This window comes from Falco naumanni, chromosome 1 (assembly GCF_017639655.2).
Source record: "Falco naumanni isolate bFalNau1 chromosome 1, bFalNau1.pat, whole genome shotgun sequence".
Lineage (NCBI taxonomy): Eukaryota > Metazoa > Chordata > Aves > Falconiformes > Falconidae > Falco > Falco naumanni.
The window spans coordinates 46,733,168-46,750,754 of NC_054054.1; the positions used below are offsets into that span (position 1 = coordinate 46,733,168).

At 45.3% G+C, this 17,587-nt stretch overlaps 1 protein-coding gene across 6 annotated transcripts in view; it reads left to right on the forward strand.

Moving 5' to 3' along the window:
* The window catches only part of FGFR3 (fibroblast growth factor receptor 3), a 58,139-nt gene that overhangs the window by 13,168 nt on the left and 27,384 nt on the right, over positions 1–17,587 (forward strand). For all 6 annotated transcript variants that reach the window (XM_040592136.1, XM_040592146.1, XM_040592154.1 and 3 more), the window contains exons 2-3: positions 9,533–9,796; positions 14,190–14,243. In XM_040592136.1, coding sequence (XP_040448070.1) covers positions 9,533–9,796; positions 14,190–14,243 — 318 coding nt within the window. The remainder of the gene's footprint in view (positions 1–9,532; positions 9,797–14,189; positions 14,244–17,587) is intronic.

The following is a 17,587-nucleotide window of genomic DNA, read 5'->3' on the forward strand; positions in this document are numbered from 1 at the left end:
GGGATTTGGGAGCTGCATAGCTGTGAACCGAAGGGGAAAGGTTGGGGCTTTATGGCAAATTTTTTCTGCTGCCATGTGATCTCAAAGCCCACTTCAGAAAAGCATCACAAGGAACAGAAAAGCATCACAAGGAACTGCCAGGGCCAGGCCTGCCTGGGAATTGTAAAGGGAGCATGAGTCTTTGCAACCATTAAAAAGTTCCTGTGAGATAAACCTAAACTTCTGGGCCCAGTGAACTTACGTATTGCTTAAAATTCATCTGCAAGAGCACTTAGGAGGTGGTGAACGTTTTGCTAGAATTCACTAAAGAGCTGAAAACCCACCCAGGAGGTTGAAAGTCCAGAAGTAATGAATTTTTGAAGGATTTCAGGAAGGAAATGTAGAAGGAAGGGTGTAGAAGAGGAGCCTAGAAAAAAAAAAGTAATTCTGCAATGCCTGCTTATCAACTTTGAAGGATTTATAAGAAAGATTAAAAATATTTCCAAAGATTCAGTTTCTCTCCTTTCTTTATGCTTTGTGGAACATTTATGTAATCTGCCATTCTTGTTGCAAACCTTGCTAATTGCTTGGTGCTTGTCACCTACAAAACCCTGCTGGATAACCTGGTCCAGGGAAGCATGAGGGATGGCATGGTGCACTGATGCTGAAGAGCATAGGTTTGTTTGGGGCCTCCTTAGTTTAGCAGGACACAATCCTACTCCAGTGGAGGCTGGGGACAAGGTTTGCCCAGTCTGTTGGGATGCTGGGAAGCCTCAGACTGTGCCTCAGTTTCCATAGCTGCCTGCACTGGCTTTGGAAAGGGGTTGTGGCGGTTGCTTGCTGCTGCAACGATGAAGCTTTTTTGGACTTCCTCAGGCATGAGGAGCAGGAATGTAAAAAAAACATCAGCTGTTTTCTGGCAGGATCTGTCTGTCGAGACCAAGCTGGGATGCCCCTGCTGTGCTATGCAAAAAGCTGGGGCCAAGTTGGCCACTGGTCTTCAAAGACAACAAGAGGCAGACACCAAAAGGAAGATGACATTGACACAGACACCTAGGATCAGCCAATGGGTGTCCCGTCACTCTGCCTTGAGTAGGGAGCAGTCTGGGTTGACCATGTTTGGCCCCCACAGTTGGGTGAGGTGGACTGTGTATGTGACATGTAGGCAAACCAGCTGCAAGGATGCACTCACCCACATGGTGTGCTGGGACTGGTGCCATCCCTGCCACGAGCGTGGGCTGCCGAGATCTGATACAGCTCATTGCCCCACTACCCCTGAGTAAAGCACGGAGGCCCCTGCACCTGGGAGAGAGCAGGAACCATCTACACAGGCATCCTTGAGGTGCTTCAGCATGAGCCAGGAGCTCTTGTAGGATAGGACACATGGAGCAGTACAGCCCAGGGACTTCAGCATCCCCACACTGCCAGGCCTCTGCTCCGCTCTCCCTGTCTTTAGGGGCCATTGATGAAGTGGAGGACACCTCATATCAGTTCTTTTATTTCATTTAAAAAAAAGAAAAAAGGCGTGCAGAGCTGTGAGATAGATGGATATGGGTAGTGGTTGCTTCCCTCTCTTGTGTTTTGAGTGAGGAACCAAGGAAAATGATTGCACGGTACAGCCAGATTTCAAAGAAAACTCCCCATCGCTGCCTGTTCCTTTAAGCCAGCAAACCCCAGCTGAAGGCCGTCCTTAGGACAGGCTCTGGGCTCTCAGCAGCAACCAAGGCTTTGTGTCCCTTGGGGTTTACATTCCCATTTTTGTTAGGTGTAGCCAGGAGACCCCTTTGATTTGTTCTCTGTTGTGTTTTTTTTCCCCTCCTTAGGGCTTTCCAAGTGCCACAGGGAAATCCTCCGGGCTAAAGTCTTTTTGTAACTATTTTAGCTTTGTGGCAATTTATTTCTTCTTCTAACTCTCAGCATCTGAATTGGGTGATCTGAGAAAACAGTCCATTAAAAGGAGGATACTGTAGAGTCCTGATGAATCCTGTTTTCTACTTGGCCGGTGGAACAGAAAGCTAATTGCCAGTAGTAAATCCATTCAAAGGAGGGCTGGAGGGAGGGAGAAAAGCTAATATTCCTCCTTGAATGCCATTTAATCTCTGAAACCTTTCATGCAGATGTAAATTAGGATTTGCACAACAGAGTCAACAGTTGCTCCGTAGATAAGGCAGATTTGCAACATCTGCTTTTCCATTCTAGAAGCTCTTCCAAAGTCGCTGTCGCTGTTGGGGATAGCCAAGCTAAATACTAGAGTTTTTATTCTTTCTGTAATCTTTTGTTTATGAGGAAAGCTGCATATGACAGAACTAAACCTGGTTATTGTTCTGCTGATTTGCTAGGAAAAAAGTTTGCTTTCCTCTTAAGATAGGTCTAAAGAAAACCCTCCCACTGGGTGGTAATACAGTGTAGCACACTTGTTAACTTCTTTGGAAGAAACATTGTCTGGTAACAATTGCATAGGCCACTGCAGTGGTAATACAGTATAAACAGTTTACCTTGCAGTATTATTAGGAAAACTATGTTAAGCGTTTTCAGGAGAGCAGCACCCCCCCACCCCCACCCTTCCCCAAGCAAACATGTGCAATAGGTGAAAGATAAAGTGCCACCTTCAAATGATGGAGGCAAACCCATTCCAGAAGTGGTTTCCTAAAGGTACATTTCTGGATTACAGTTTAAGCTTTTACGGAAGCAACCATATTTTTTTTATTTTTGCTGAGGAGTGAGCCCCGTTGAGCAGGGGAGATAACCCAGCTGAACACCACTGCAGGAAAGCATATTGCTTCGACAAAGCATTCTGTGCTGCTGTGATTGCCAGGCTGAGCCCTTTCTTCCCAGGATAGCTGCAGCCTGACACTGGAAAATGCTCCGAGAGGGATCTTGACCTTGGAGAGGGAGAAAAGGGAGTGAAGAGAAAAGATAGGATATATATTTTATATAATACATATATATACACACACATACATATGCACACACACATATATATAAAATAAGATAATATACGTAACATACTATATATAACATGTGTGCATTTGATATATTATATTTTGCTGTGCCAGGCTGGTGATGTACCCTTTGGGGTGGCAGTGCCATAGCCAGACAGGGATGTGCCATCACTGGCACCATCATAGCTGCCGCAGAAAGGGGAGGGAGGTTTGCCTTGCATAAAGCACCGCCAAAAATACGTCTATAAAAACCACCCTGTCAGCTTCCCCCCTTCCCACCCCCCCCACCCCACCCCCCACCCCCCCCACCCCCGGTGCAGTTGAGGGTATGGGGTGACTGTGGGGGAGCTCGAGGGTATGGGGCGACTGTGGGGGAGCTTGCTTTGCTGTCGGCCGCTCCCTCGATCTTATCTGGCCTGAAAAGGCAGATACTTGGGTAAACAGGCGATCCCACGATCTTATCGTGCTCCCTCTCAGGGGCTGATGCTGGGTGCAGGGCCTGGGGCGGGTTTGGTGGTTTTTGGTATTCCCCCAGGGCTCATCTGCCTGTCTGGGGAGATGGAGGGAACAGGGGCATGGCAGGGTGCTCACGGGGAGGTGGCACTGGGGCTGCTTGTCATCCCTCCTGGCTACTCTTTAAATGAAAGCAGGTCCCAAATGTACAGTGTTTGGCAATAAAAGTTTTATTTCCCTTCTCAGCAATGAGATTTGCTCAGTTCTCAGTGCAGAAGTCCCAAGGTGAGGTGGGCAGGCAGCCCCATGCCACAAGCAGCCGCGCAGGCATTGGGAAAAAGCTGTTGTTGGGGAGTGAATGATACCGTGGAACCCTGTTAACACAGGTGGGACACTAAACCAAGGCTGAGTGTGCATTGAGGACACGATGCTGGTCTGAGCCTGGAAGTAGTCTACGTGCTCTTTGCCATCACAGCTTTGTTCGTCCCACCGATGCTGGAGGTCTCTGTATCCCTCCAGCAGTTAGCCACCAGCTCTGTAGCTGTGACCATGGTCCCCCTGGGAACGGGATGCCAGCCTCAACAGGAGAAAGCTCTGGCATGATTGTTGTTCTGTGATCCTACAATATGTCCTGTGACACGAATTTGATGCAATAAAATACATAGGACAAGAAATGTTTTTGAATTAACCTGAAGGGAGAGGTCTGTTGATTGCTGCTATCCTTTTGCTTGTTAACATGCCAAATGCAGCTTGTCCAGCTTGAAAAAGGGAAAATATGATGCACTTAGAAACGAGCCTCTTAGTCTATTCCACCACCAGGCTATGAAGCAGTCCCGAAAAGCCTCTCCAGGCTTGCCAGGGTGCGGGGTACGGTGAGGAATATCTTGCTGTTGGTACTGAAGGTCCTGTGCCTCGAGTGCTCTGTGGTGGGGGGTCTCGGTAGGGTTTCAGTTGTGTGGTGGATGTGCCCTGGCTGCGGGATGCTCACTGAAGGAAGAGGAGGATGGTTATGGTGGGTGAGGCGTGCACCCCACCTGAGCAGTCCCTCAGGAAGCTTCCAAACACATTGATGTTTGGAAAAGCAGAATTGTGGGAAGCTATTCCAGGAGGAAAAACACAGATGAAGAGAAACGAGTAGAATGTCCTGGAGCCCAGGACCCAGCACTTTGTGAGGTGCCATGGGGCCCCAGGGTTCCCCTGCCCCCCTAGGGCTCCCACGGGCACTGTGGACCTTTGCCACCCAGCAGCAGCCCCCATGCTTTCTGCCACAGCTCCTGAGAATAGTCCCTGACTCCAAGGAGGGCATCAGCTAGCCTCTGGGGTGCTTGAAGTTTTTTGGGGGCCATAAGCAGGCCAGGAATACCCCACCACCCTCCACCTCCTTGGCCTTTTGTGGCTGAAGAAGAAATAACTGCATATTCTCCTGCAGTTCTTGAAAGCTGCCTGCGGTAAAGCCAAAATAAAACATTTCCAGGCTCAGCCAGAAACAAGTATTGATGTCTAAGGAGCAGACGTCTGATGGAAATACTGACACACTTAAGCACTTGGAGCTGTGAACCACACAAAAAGTGAATTATTGCTGGGATGAGCCAAGCAGCTATGGAGATGAAGTATCTTACCCTTATAAGTGAATACATACAAAAGCTTTTTAGCATTGCTGGCCCAGCTGCTTCTCGTTGTGGAAGGTGCTTCCTGGCTGGTTGCTGCCTTTTTGCTCCTCTGAACAGCTTAAAAATTGCCTGGCTCTCTGTAGCATGTTTGCTCTGAGCAGCAGTGATGCTGCTGCGAGTGTTGATCCCCATCAGAAGTGTCTCTTGGTGATTCTTGACTAATTACTGCTTTGGCTAAACTCATACATGGTTGAATTTTAGTCATGTATCAGGACCCCACAACCTAGATTGCCTCCTCCTCTCTAAGAACCCATTATAGCTGCAAATGCATTAATCCCTGCTCTGCTGGCAAGTGACAGAGCAGGCTCCCATAACCCCTGCATGAATTAACTCCCCAGTAATTTATACCTGTGTATCGAGGTTTAACCCCAGCCAGCAAATAAAGCTCCATGAAGCTGCTTGCTCCCCGCTGGTGGGATGGGGGAGAGAATCAGAAGAAGAGGCACAGTGAGAAAACTCCTGGGTTGAGATAAAGACAGTTTAATAAGTAAAGCAAAAGCCGTGCACACAAGCAAAGCAAACCAAGGAATTAATTCCCCCCTCCCCATGGGCAGGCAGGCTGAGCTCCCACCCCCACCCCACCCCCCCCACCCCCCCCCCCCCAGGACAGCCGGACTCCATCACATGTAACAGGGACTTGGGAAGGCCAACACCATCGCTCGGAACATCCCCCCACCCCCCCGTCCGTCTTCCCCAGCTTTATATGCTGAGCGTGGCATCCCATGGTACGGAATATCCCTTGGGTCAGGTGGAGCGGGCTGTCCCAGCCATGTCCCCTCCCAGGCCTGGTGCCCCCCAGCCCCCTGGCTGGTGGGGTGGGATGAGAGGCAGAAAAGCCCTTGGCTCTGTGGGGGCACTGCTCAGCAATCACAGAAACACCCCTGTGCTATCAGCACTGGGTTTAGCACAAACCATCACCCCATACTAGCTACTATCAAGAATGTTAACTCTGTCCCTGCCAAAAGCAGCGTACTCTGTCAGCTGTGGGTTTTGAAAAGATGCTTTTAATGTCAGTTAGATCCCAAATGGGGGTTTCCTTTGGGAGCAGAGGGACCCTTGCAACCTGACTCGCAGTAGAAACGCTTTAGGATAAAGTTTTAAAGGGTGCGTGGGGATAGGTATTTGCCAGCAGCAAGGGTGGTTTTCTTGGTACCCAGGACTGAGATCCAGGAGGTGTGTGTTCAGCCCCAGTAAATCTGAAAACCTACCTCCCCGCAGTGCTGCTTTGCAGGTGGAGTTTTTCCGACTGCTTCAGTCAAAGGTGTATGAGCAGATGGAAGAAGCAACTGTGTCAGGAGAGCTCAGTACCTGCTCCCCGGATTGGTTTCCTTACAATTTAGCAGTGAGAGATGCAGGATGAAGAAGGTGGCCAAACCCTTGCCCAGGTCCTCAGGAGAGCTCAGCCCATCTGTGTTAAACTCCTCCCAAACACAGGCTGTACACGCAGCCCCTGCCACTTTGTGAACGTGGTTGGAGATGTAGACTTCTGCAAGTCAGTCTCATGGCTGGATGCTTGGCTCCAGAGGGGGCAACTTCATGTCTCCTTCATGTCTTGGTGTCTCTTGGTTGGGAACACCAGGCACTTGCAGCTGGAAGGAGGTGCTGGGCTCTGGGCACCCAGTGGAAGAGCTGTGTTTTCCCACTCAAAACTCCAGCTGTTCTCAGCATGGAAATGAGACTGTCTCTGCTTTCTGATTTATCATCTTATTTGAAAGCTATATGAGGAATAAGAGTAAAATTTCATTCTCCAAGGTCACAGTTGGTCAAAGTGCTTAAGCACTTGAAGCGCATGTTTAAGTACTTTGTGGAGGTTTCCAATTTGAGTCCTGTTTATTTTTTAAGCCATAAGCACATAAACTGAAATTTGAAAAACTGTTTAAAGAAGTGAGATTAAAACCATTAGTATAATGTTTATAATTATAATCCATAACCCTTTCAATTCACTCTCCATCTTTCCAGACATTACTCCCAGTCAGCAGGAACAGTCACCAAGACTGAACTTTGCATTTAACAGGCATCACGGTATCTGGTGGAGACTGGCTGGGGAGATTGAGGGCAGAGATGCCAAAAAGTTGTCAGAAACAAGAGATGATGATGCTTTCCACAGAAAGAAAAGACCCCAGTGGTTCTGCTCTGAGTATAAAGTGAATTTCCTCTTCGTTTCAGCATTCCTTAATTATGTTTTATAAAAAGAGTTTGTCACTTTGTCCTTAACCCAGGTTCATGGCTTTCCAAAAAGAATGATTTCCTTTTAAATGGCCGAACAGTACAGTTTGGCTTGTGCTTAGTCTGGGTTTGTTCCTGTTCGGTAGGTTTATGATAGAAAAAATAAAATATACAAGTCTTGATAATTTGGCAAACAGCTTGGATAAAACTGTGTATTTTGTGTGGAGGGATTGTGCAGCTGCATGGGATTTGTTTTCCAGTAGATTAAATTAGCAAGAGCTTCCATCAGAGTCAACAAACGAAGATCAGTACCCAGTCCTGCAAGTGCAAAGCTATATGCGGGCTTTTTAATTGGAAGCCAAAGTTGGTATCATTGAAAAAATCCTTACGGTCTAGAAAAAGGAAGAAAAAACCTCTGAAAGGAACAGTTAAACCAGAATATTTCTCAACCGTATTTTCCCCAAGGCTATATCCCCGTTGGGAAGAGACCATGGGTGAACACTCAAGTGTCGCAACAGGTGCTGGTCTGATAGGAAGGAGATATTGGAGCTCTGTCTTCTTTTTCTTTTTGCTAAAAGTGTACGCTTTCAGGAAAAATCTTTTCATTAAAAGAAAAAAACCCAACACCCTAAACCTTTGACTGTATGAATACCACAGAATTCTGGCCAAACTCTAAAATACTTGAGCTGGAATTGCTGCAAGGGTGTCAGAGGAAAGAATCTTTGTAAACCCCAACAAGTGTGGGCTTTGCCTCCTGCGAGATGATACCTCCCATGAAATACCACATTTTCAGGCCCCCAGGATTCATTACTTCTATCCTGCAAGGGTATTGACTAAAACATTTTTTATAATTTTAATTTTTACATTTCCTCAAGAATAAAAGCTTGCATGACAAGAAGAGAAGAGCAATACATTTTTCTCATAACCTGCTCCAACTCTTTCACTTAATGGCAGAAGAGCAGCTTGAAGCCAGTGCCACATCCTCAGGTATTCAGAGCTGCTGTAATTGCATTGGTTTTAAAGTCAAATTGTAATTTATGAATATGCTGAAGCTGCAAAATTAGGATCTCTGTCCAAATCTGATTACTATCTGAGATCAACTCGGGCCACCTAGGTTTGGATCATAGTTCAGACCGAACTGTTTTGAATCACTTTTCATTTGCTAATTATGTAGTCATAGCACCAAAGTATCTTCATCAAGGAGTAGGGTCCCCTGTGATACATACTGTAAAAAAGCAAGAAGACACTTATGCCTGGTGGAACATACAGCCTCGGAGCCGGTGTCAGCCAGAAGGTAGAGGTGGGGCAATGCCAAGTGAAAATGTTGGTTAGCATAGACAAAGCGGGGAGAATGGCAGTCTTGTTGTTAAGCTAGCTGGGTTGAGGGCAGCTGTATTCTAATTCTTCTTTATTAAAGAAGTGTAAAGGGTAAATAAACCATTTAATGCCAAGAGTGAGTTTATATGTCACTAGAAGGAACATGAGAACCTTCAGGCCCAAGAACCACACTTTGAACATGCACCGCATTTCGCCATGGGGACATTTCTGAGCTTGAATCTTTCCTTGTGTCATTATCCTACGGTAAAAAACATTCTCCAGCCCATGGCAGCGTTCACTGGCATCATTTGTGGAATGAGCTACTGCAGCTGGTAGACTGAAGAGATGAGGATTTCAGCTTTCATGCTCAGTCTTTGGTTCTGCACTTCTTTGTTGCACAGAGGGTAACTCCATCAGGGAGCTAGTGGTGGGTTCATTTATTTTAGCTATTCCAGCTTGCATCTTCCATTCAGCCTTCCCACCTTGTTTCCTGCAGCCCACAGAGGTTGCCTTTGGGCCACCCAGAGTCACTTGAGAAATTCTGTTTTCCCATTTCTGCTCCTTTTATCCCCTTCTTGCAGGGTCTGGCAGGGGCTGTGGACAGATTCACAGGAGTAAAGAAACCGAGATCCAGGGACCAAACTGTGAATAAGCACACACTTATTTCTGCCAGATCACCCCCCACACACCCCAGTGCTGGGTGTTGCAGTGACCCTATGTAGTGGTCTGTGCTGTTTCTTACGATGCACCTGGTGGAGTGGCCGTGTTTTGGTCACTACAGGGTGGACATGGTCCTTGTAAATCAGCCAGAGACCTGACTGCAGTGTGCACAGCTGGCTGTGCCTTACTGCCTGCCAGGGACAGGCAAGCCTCGCCTCTGGCAAGGAGGAGCTCTGGGCACATGGAAGTATCAGTAGAGCAAATATAAATTTCTTTTTTAAATGCTCTTTCATTCTCTGACACCTGGTCTTATTTACTCATTTCCGTTTCTTTCTCCCTTTGCAGAATACTTGAGAAGCGAGACCGCCTTTCTGGAAGAGTTGGTGTTTGGAAATGGAGATACCATTGAACTTTCTTGTAACACCCAAGGCTCTTCTGTGTCTGTTTTCTGGTTTAAAGATGGTATCGGGATTGTACCTACCAACAGAACTCATATTGGACAAAAACTGTTGAAGATAATCAATGTGTCATATGATGACTCGGGGCTGTACAGTTGCAAGCCAAGGCATTCCAATGAGGTCCTGGGAAACTTTACAGTCAGAGTTACAGGTACATGCAGAAATACAGCTGTTTTGGTGGGTTTTAAAAATTATTTATTTATTTTCTGTTTTTGCTCCTCCACATGTTCAGCATAGCTGGTGCTTTATGGTGTTCATCCATACTTGGTGGGTCTCTACCTCCCTGGTAACTCCTGGCAGTGATTAGACTGACACCACAAACGAGTCGAAGAACGCTTGCGTGTCCATACCAAATGTTAAAGCCTGTTGTTAATACTGAGAGAGACTTAGAAACAGCGCGAGTCAGATTAAACCCCAAATCCCCCCTAACCCTCAAATAGATGCAATGCTACATGTGCCTTTGAAGTCCTTTGTGAGTGAGTGAACTGTGGCTCAGGGAGGTTAAGTGACTTTTTCTACTTTATGTGAGAAATCAGTGGCAAAATTGCATGTAAAAGCTGGAGGTTCCTGAAAACTGTTCCCCTGCTGTAGCTGATAAATCCTCTTCCTTCTGTCCTGGTTATCACAAATCACCAGTTTGTTTCAGAAGTAGCTTATCTGTAAATGTGCTTCATCAAAGGTACTTATTGGGATTCGTGTATTGCAAACAAGTGCTGTGTTGGCAAAGCACGTGCTGTCATTTGCTTGGTCATATTTTTTCCATGATTAGGACAGTAGGACAGAACAGCTGCAAGTTGTCCAAGCCTGAATCACTAAATGGAGAGTGCCAGAAAAAACTGTTGCTCCCGGAGAGCTAACCAGTAACATTAAGATCATCTCCATGATTTCAGGTTTCTGCATTGGTAGATGGATACCCATCACTGTGAACAGACAGAAGAAAGCCTTCTGATCACACAGATTAAAAGCCTGGATTTTTAGAAAAATTCACCCCTTCTGGATCTAAGATTTTGAAAACTTTCCTTTGCCCTTGTGCATTGGACCTTTTTCGAGCATCCTTGAACAGTAGGTCCTTGCCTCCAAAAGTTGAGTTCCCTCAAAAAGTAAGGGGGTCTGTCTGAAAAGCAAACAGAGAGATGTTTGTGATTGTAAATCACATCTACTCCATAAAGGGCTTTTTCATGCCAGGAATAGGATTTTGTGTAAGTGAGAGAATCAAACCATCGTGAGAATAAAAGCTTGTTTCAGCAAGCCTTCACCAACATCTGCTTTTCATTGAATGTTACTGGAGATCGCTGTGAATGCTTCAAGGTCATATCAATTAAATGGTTAAAGAAGTATTTGGCCCTTGAAAGGCTTTCTTTAACTAGGTATGATTATTGCAACTATCCAAGGAACTGCAGGTTGTTAGAAACTTTACTCTTTTTTTTTTTTTAAAGTGACATTAAAATGCTTTTGAGTTCAAGGGGCAGCAGGGAGGCAGAAGAGGGCAGCTGGTTACACGCTCAAATGAAACAGCTGCCAGCCCCAAAAGTTCGTAAAGTGAGAAATTGTTTTTAATAGTGGAAGGGCTGATAATCCTCTGCTTTTAAAAAGTTTAAGCCCCTGTGTTTTTCCTCTTCGCTAATAATAGCTAATAACAGCTTAAGAACAAGCGAGTAACCTGAACCTGCTTTCTGACAGCATTATGAGTCTTTGATTCTATTAGCCCACTGTCATTACCACCAAAGTGCTAGTAATGTGGGAATCTCTGTTTTAGCTGTCAGCAGCACTTGTTTTAAACTTTGAAGCCCTGCTTTATGTGGCAATAGTGGCGCCTTTCTTATGCTTAGATACGTCTTCATAATTTGTACTGATTGCTCAGTGTGGCACTTGCGGAGATGAAATCATTATTGGAGATTTGTGGTTTGTGTTCCCACTTCTTAAAGGTAACGCCAGCATTAGCTCAGGTATCTGGTTGGGTGTCCATGTGGGTATCTAATGTTCAGGGCTGGGGTTGTCCTCTGTATTAAACTGCTTTAAATCTGTATCAACAGACTGGAATTGCTCTGATCCGTATTGTAAAGTAAGCAAAACTAGGCTAGGTGTATTCAGAATAGCTGATGTACATGCAAGTCACATTTTGAGAGGTGCTTCCAGATTCTAGGAGTGTATCAGGATTTTCCTATGTGGGGCCATGAGTTCTGAGTCTGCAACAAACTCTTCTGTGGTGACTGTGCACAGTGAGATGCTTGATACTGAAGGTAGAGCAAGGACATGCTGGAGCTGGCATTGCGGAGTTGAAAACCAGGTTGATTAATAGCAGGGTCTGATCTCTTCAAAATGCCTCTCTGGACAGATGTGGGCTTGAGCATGTTGCTAGTTTACAAAAAGAAATGTACTGTCTTCTTAAAACTTGAGCACTTGAAGAGGATCACAAATAGAGGCTGCATGCCCAAACTGATCTCCATCCCTCTTGGCAGAAGCTCCATTTCTGCAACCATTTCACACATGGAACAGCCTTTGGATTTAGTGGCTGAGCAGCACGGACAAGCACGAACTGCAGGCTAGTACTGGCAAAAAGAGCTTTCAAAATACCCAAAACTAAGCTCTTCAAAACACTTGACTAAAAAACTTAAGCCCCTTTCTGTTCATAGTTAAAGCTCTTTGGAGAATAGCATCTAGCAGTTCTTGCTGATGCCAATACTCATCAGCTTCTGTAAAGGATTGTTTTAGTAAATGATTAACAAAGAGCTTACAAATTTGTGGTCACTTTTTGAAAAAGGTGATGTTTCAGGAACCTGAATGGGACAGTAGCTCTTAGTATGGGATATTTGCTCTTAAAACCTAAGCTGCATCTCTCATCTGAAACACAGGCAAGGGCAAAGACTCTTCCCTTGCTCTTGTGGAAATGTTTCTGAATTGGTTTAAAAATTGATTCTGCTCCTCTGGTCACAGTTGGTTCATTGGAAACCAGAAGTAAATTATAATCACATGTTAATATATGGATAACCAAATCTGAGATTGCAGGGCTGAGAATGTGCTGGTTTCTCTGTCAATGCTGGTGGCGATTTGGCTGGGTTTCTGCCTTCGCTGGGACTTGAGCAAACCTGCTGATTCAGCCAACACACCTAAACATCCACTTCACATTCAGCAAGCCCCATGGCATTTCCCTAGTTCTGCTGCCAGCAGGACCTCAACTGTGGATAGTTAGATACATGCTTGAAATCTTCCTTGGGACTTTGCCAGGGAGAAGGTGCAAAGCATGATGTGCCACTGCAGTCTAAAGCAGGGAGATGATTCCTGTGTCACTCCTGTATATGGTGCATATGTCTGGAAAGTCCTTCCAGATTCTGCAGAGTAGTATTTGTTGTTATCTTTCTTTTCCTTTTATCCCCTCACACCCCCCCCCCCCCCCTTTTTTTTTTTTTTTCCCCCTCCCCATTTTTACCTCCACTGAGCTGGTCAGAGAATGGCAGAAAACTCAAGTGCATCTTGAAATGAAGGAGATTCTGCCTGGCTTGATCTAAAGTAGTGCTTTACATTCCTGGCCACACTTTGAACACTCACAAAGTTTCCTTGTGAGTTGAAAGCCAAGTTCTTTTACCACTGTCTCAGAATATAAAGGCTGCTCGGTTGTTAGCATTTTGCCTTTATTTAAAAAAGAAATTCCTAGAGATTATATGAAGTCAGTGATTCTGAATCTTCCAGACAATGAATTGTACAAAATCATGTAAACTAAATCAAACACTAAGCTGCTATTTTATAATGGGATTTACATTTACAGTAGTCATTTGGTGGGGGAATGGAGAGACTGAGACTTCATTGTGGACAGCTTGGAGAAGGTGAGATGTTAGATCACATTAAGAGAAACAGTTCAGGATGTTTTGGAGATATACAGATGGAAAATTCCCACCTGCTAACTTGTATTCAGTTACCGCCTCGAGGTGTCTCTGTAGGAGGGATATAATCGAAGGGAACTGGTTCACGGAGTAGACATCAAAATGTCGCTCAAGAGAGAGGTTTGATTGCACAGGGAAGTTTTTAAAAGCTGTGGTCTGAGTAGTTGAGCGAGGAGTTAATAAGGGGAGATGTGACTGAGGTTTATTGAGTTAAAAGAAAAATGCAGGAAAAGTGAATTAGAAATGCTGACCTGTCATTTCAAGACTTGGTGAAATAAAAAGTCTTCAAGGTGAGTGCTGGAGGGGGGAAAAAAGCGGAGGAGAGTTTGTTCTGCAAAAAGAAACTTCCCCTTTTGGAACTGCCTTTCTATTTATGAGAAGAGCACTTCACACAGGGAGGAGTGTTTGGCATTGGACCCTGGTCTCTGGTGGCAGAGCACTGGCAGACTCGTGACACCTCTTTCCCATTTCAGAAAGCTCCTGGCCAGTTGTCCCTGACCCAGTAGCTTGGGAGAGACAGACTTGTGGAGCTGCAGGGAAGGGTGACCCATCACTTGGATGTTCTCCCCTCACTGGAGCCCACTGTGGCACCAACAGCCTTGTCCAACGTAGTATCCCCGTGTGCCATCCTTTTTGTGCTTCACTTCTTTCTCCTTCTCCTCCTAGATTCCCCTTCGTCTGGTGATGATGAAGATGATGACGATGAGTCCGAAGACACAGGTAATTTGGTTTTCTGGGAGACAGAGGCCTTTTTTTTCAAAGAGAGGTAGCTCTGAAGTGGAGCAGCTCATCTAGATGTTCAGCTGGTTGGAGAGCAGCTCTTTCTCTGTGTTGATGTCGGTGATCATGATGGTGTTTATCTAAAAATTCAGAAGTAGCTGCCAGAGCGATAGTGCTGCTGTAATATCCTACGGCAGCAGCAATGTTGAGTGTTTTTTGGGGGAGACCTGATGAGCTAGAGTTATGAATTTTCATTGCATGTAAATCCAGGCAAAAACACACTTTTTTTTTTTTTTTTTTTTACTACATCAATGTTATGCCAGATTTACACCATTGTAAACCTTGGCCTGCTTTATTTGTAGCTGTTTTGATTCTGGTCCTTACTGGCATCTTGATTGGAGCCAGAGCATAAAATTTCCACTAGCCAAGGGCCAAATTTACTGATGCTGTAAGCGGCAGCAAGCCTTTTGGCTTTGCTGGCTTTTTCTTTTGCTCTGTGCGGGGAAGGGAGCCCCAGGATGGAGCCTCTCGGTGCTTTCTTTAAGTGCAATAGCACTAATCAGGATCATTGCATGTTTCAGAGGCATTAGTGTTGTGTTTTATCATGCTCTTTATATTTCTGCAAAGCGAGCTGCCTGTGTGTATGTGTTTTTAATAAATAAATGTCTTGCATTTGAACTCCCAATCAGCTATGTACATTGGCAGAAGTTCAACATGACTGGAAAATTTCTCCTGCCCATAGTGTTGGACATGCAGGACTCTTTAGAACAAGTCCGTCACTGTAATACATTCGTACCACTGTGTCGTGCAGTATGTGGACGGTAACAGTGAGTTATGGTGCCAGGCAACCCATCACCAGCAGTTAGTGGTTTTCTGATAGCTTCTAATTAAGGGTCGGATCCTGCGAGGTATTGGGCACCTTTGCAGATGTGCTCAGGGCTCCTGAAGCCTGGTGGAGGCTCAGGTTTGGTCAGGATTTGTTCCTGCTGCAGAGCAGCTCTGATGAGCACAATTAATCGTTCTGTACTATTTTTTTATGTGGTTTGTAGTAAACTCCCATCTCTTAGCAACAGGTATCACAAAACATCAGCTGGTTTATGGTACAGAAAGACACGTTTTTCTTCACTGGAAAGGAAAACATACATTTAGCCTCATGTATTTATAGCCTGTATTCTGGGTCTTATTGACTTTGAGGCTGTGTCTTTTTTTAGACCTAAAGGTAACAACTGGCTTTGCTTAAAGGTCTTGTTGGAAAAATTTGGATTCTCTTCTGCTTTAAAAACTGTTGATTAGCTTAACATGCCAGCTCAGTGAAAGCTCATGGCGTGTCATGACATGGATGTGCTTTATGTTGCTTGGTTTGATGACAGACCCTCCCCTTAACCTTCACAGACTTTCTCTTGAGTCTGGGGAGCCGTGTTGTTAACTCTGACACCACTGCTTCTGGGACATCTCACCAGGGACACGGGCTGCAGGACCATCCCAGGCAGGTGCACACGTGGGTGTAACCAGTACCGTGTCCTATGGACAGCCCAAAAACCTGTGTCCTCTATTTTCTGTGGCAAAACAATACCCTACTAATGAGTTGTATGAGCCCCTGCTTGGCCATCAGACATAGCCATGGTCAGTAGTTGGAGGAGTGAAGAAATAAATACGCTTTCATTGAAAAGAAAACTATAACCATAGTTTTATTTATATATATATATATATATATATAAATATATAAAAAACTATAAATTTATCGTATTTATTCAGGACTGGCTCACTGCATGTTGCCATACTGCATGTATGTGTATATATATATATATATATATATGTGTGTGTATATATACACACACACACACACACACACTGAATAAACCCCTTGTCTCCTGGCTCCTAGCGATGATAAGTTAATTTTCTGGCTTAATTGTGTTGTTCAAGGGAGTTTCTTACCCTCATATGTATAGAGAAGAGCTTGGAGAGCTGATTCCAATACTCATGAGTTTGAAGTCAGTCTTGTTAATTTTGGGGCTTTGACCCAAAATTGTTGAATGACAGGAGCTGGAAATACCAAAGCAAGAGAACAAGAGGAAATCTGTCCTAGAAGAAATTAATATTTGGTGCAAAAACTCTTGGAGAGCACAGAGATAGGCCCTCCACGTGGAGTGCCCTGCTCTGCTCACTCCTTTAAGCATTCTCTCCGAAGGGCAGTACAGGAACGGGCATCCCTTAGGGATGGGCAGCAGAAAAGAAAAAAGGGGAACTTCAGCAGCCTCAAAACGTCAGCCCATTTGTTGCAGCCTTGTCACAAACCGTGGTCCGCCTATGCAAAAAGAGGCTTTCCAATACCTCTGTTCTCTACAGCTGTTTTTCCTGGCCCTGAAACAAAAACAAAACTCTCTTTTCACACACTGCTCTTCTGCCCCAGTGCTCCCTACCCCTCTGTATCTGTTTGTTTGGAGCCCCCGCTGCGTAGCCCCAGCACCTTCAAAGAGCCCCTATAATCTCCAATTAAATCTGGCTGTGTACTCAGAGGCGTCAGCTGGGGAAATTACACAATTAGGGTTGATTCTGTCTGCCGCAGAATTTTGTGGCAGCTCCTCATTGCTAAATGAGAGCTGGGCTGTATTAATTATTCCAAGTATTGCGCTCGGGTGTTTTTTTAATTGGTCATTCTAGTCAGATGGGTGGCCGGTGTCTTTGACGAACAAAATGGACTGTCGGGCTTAGTGTTTGATGATGGGAAAGGGCCGATGATAATGTTTGCGGGTCCTTTTTTTTTTTCCACACCTGCACATGCAAAATCATTGCAAAATAATTAATTTAGAGCAAGCGGCTCTAGAAATTTTTCCTGTCTTTCATCCTTCCTCCTTTCTCATTCCCGAAACTCTCTGGAGCTTTACAAGCTTTGCTTGAAAAGAAGAGTTAGCAACATTTTCACCCCCTTAAAAACTGGTAATGAAAGGACTCTGGGGGCACAGCAAACCGAAAGCAGTGATGTTTTGTTCGCTGCTCCTGTGAGTGAGAACAAAGGCACCTTTTTCAGTGCGTAGACACTTTCTTCCAGTTGCAGTTTGACTTGAGAGCGATGTCCTGGTTATTTGAATCTTGGCATGTTAATCCAGGGCTGCCCAGCCCTGGAGAGCCCCGAATCCCATGGAATAGCACCCAAACAGAGCGAAGGCACTTGGGGAAGAAGCCATGTCTAATTGCAGGAGGGAGGAGCGGATCCTGCTTTTGCTCCACATGGAGAATATCCCCTGCTGGAAATTTGCGTGGGTCCCATGTTGCTCCTTTCTGATGTCCAATGGCAAAATCTCCCTTGGCTTCAGTGGCAAAGGTTGCAGTCAGTGGTTTGATTG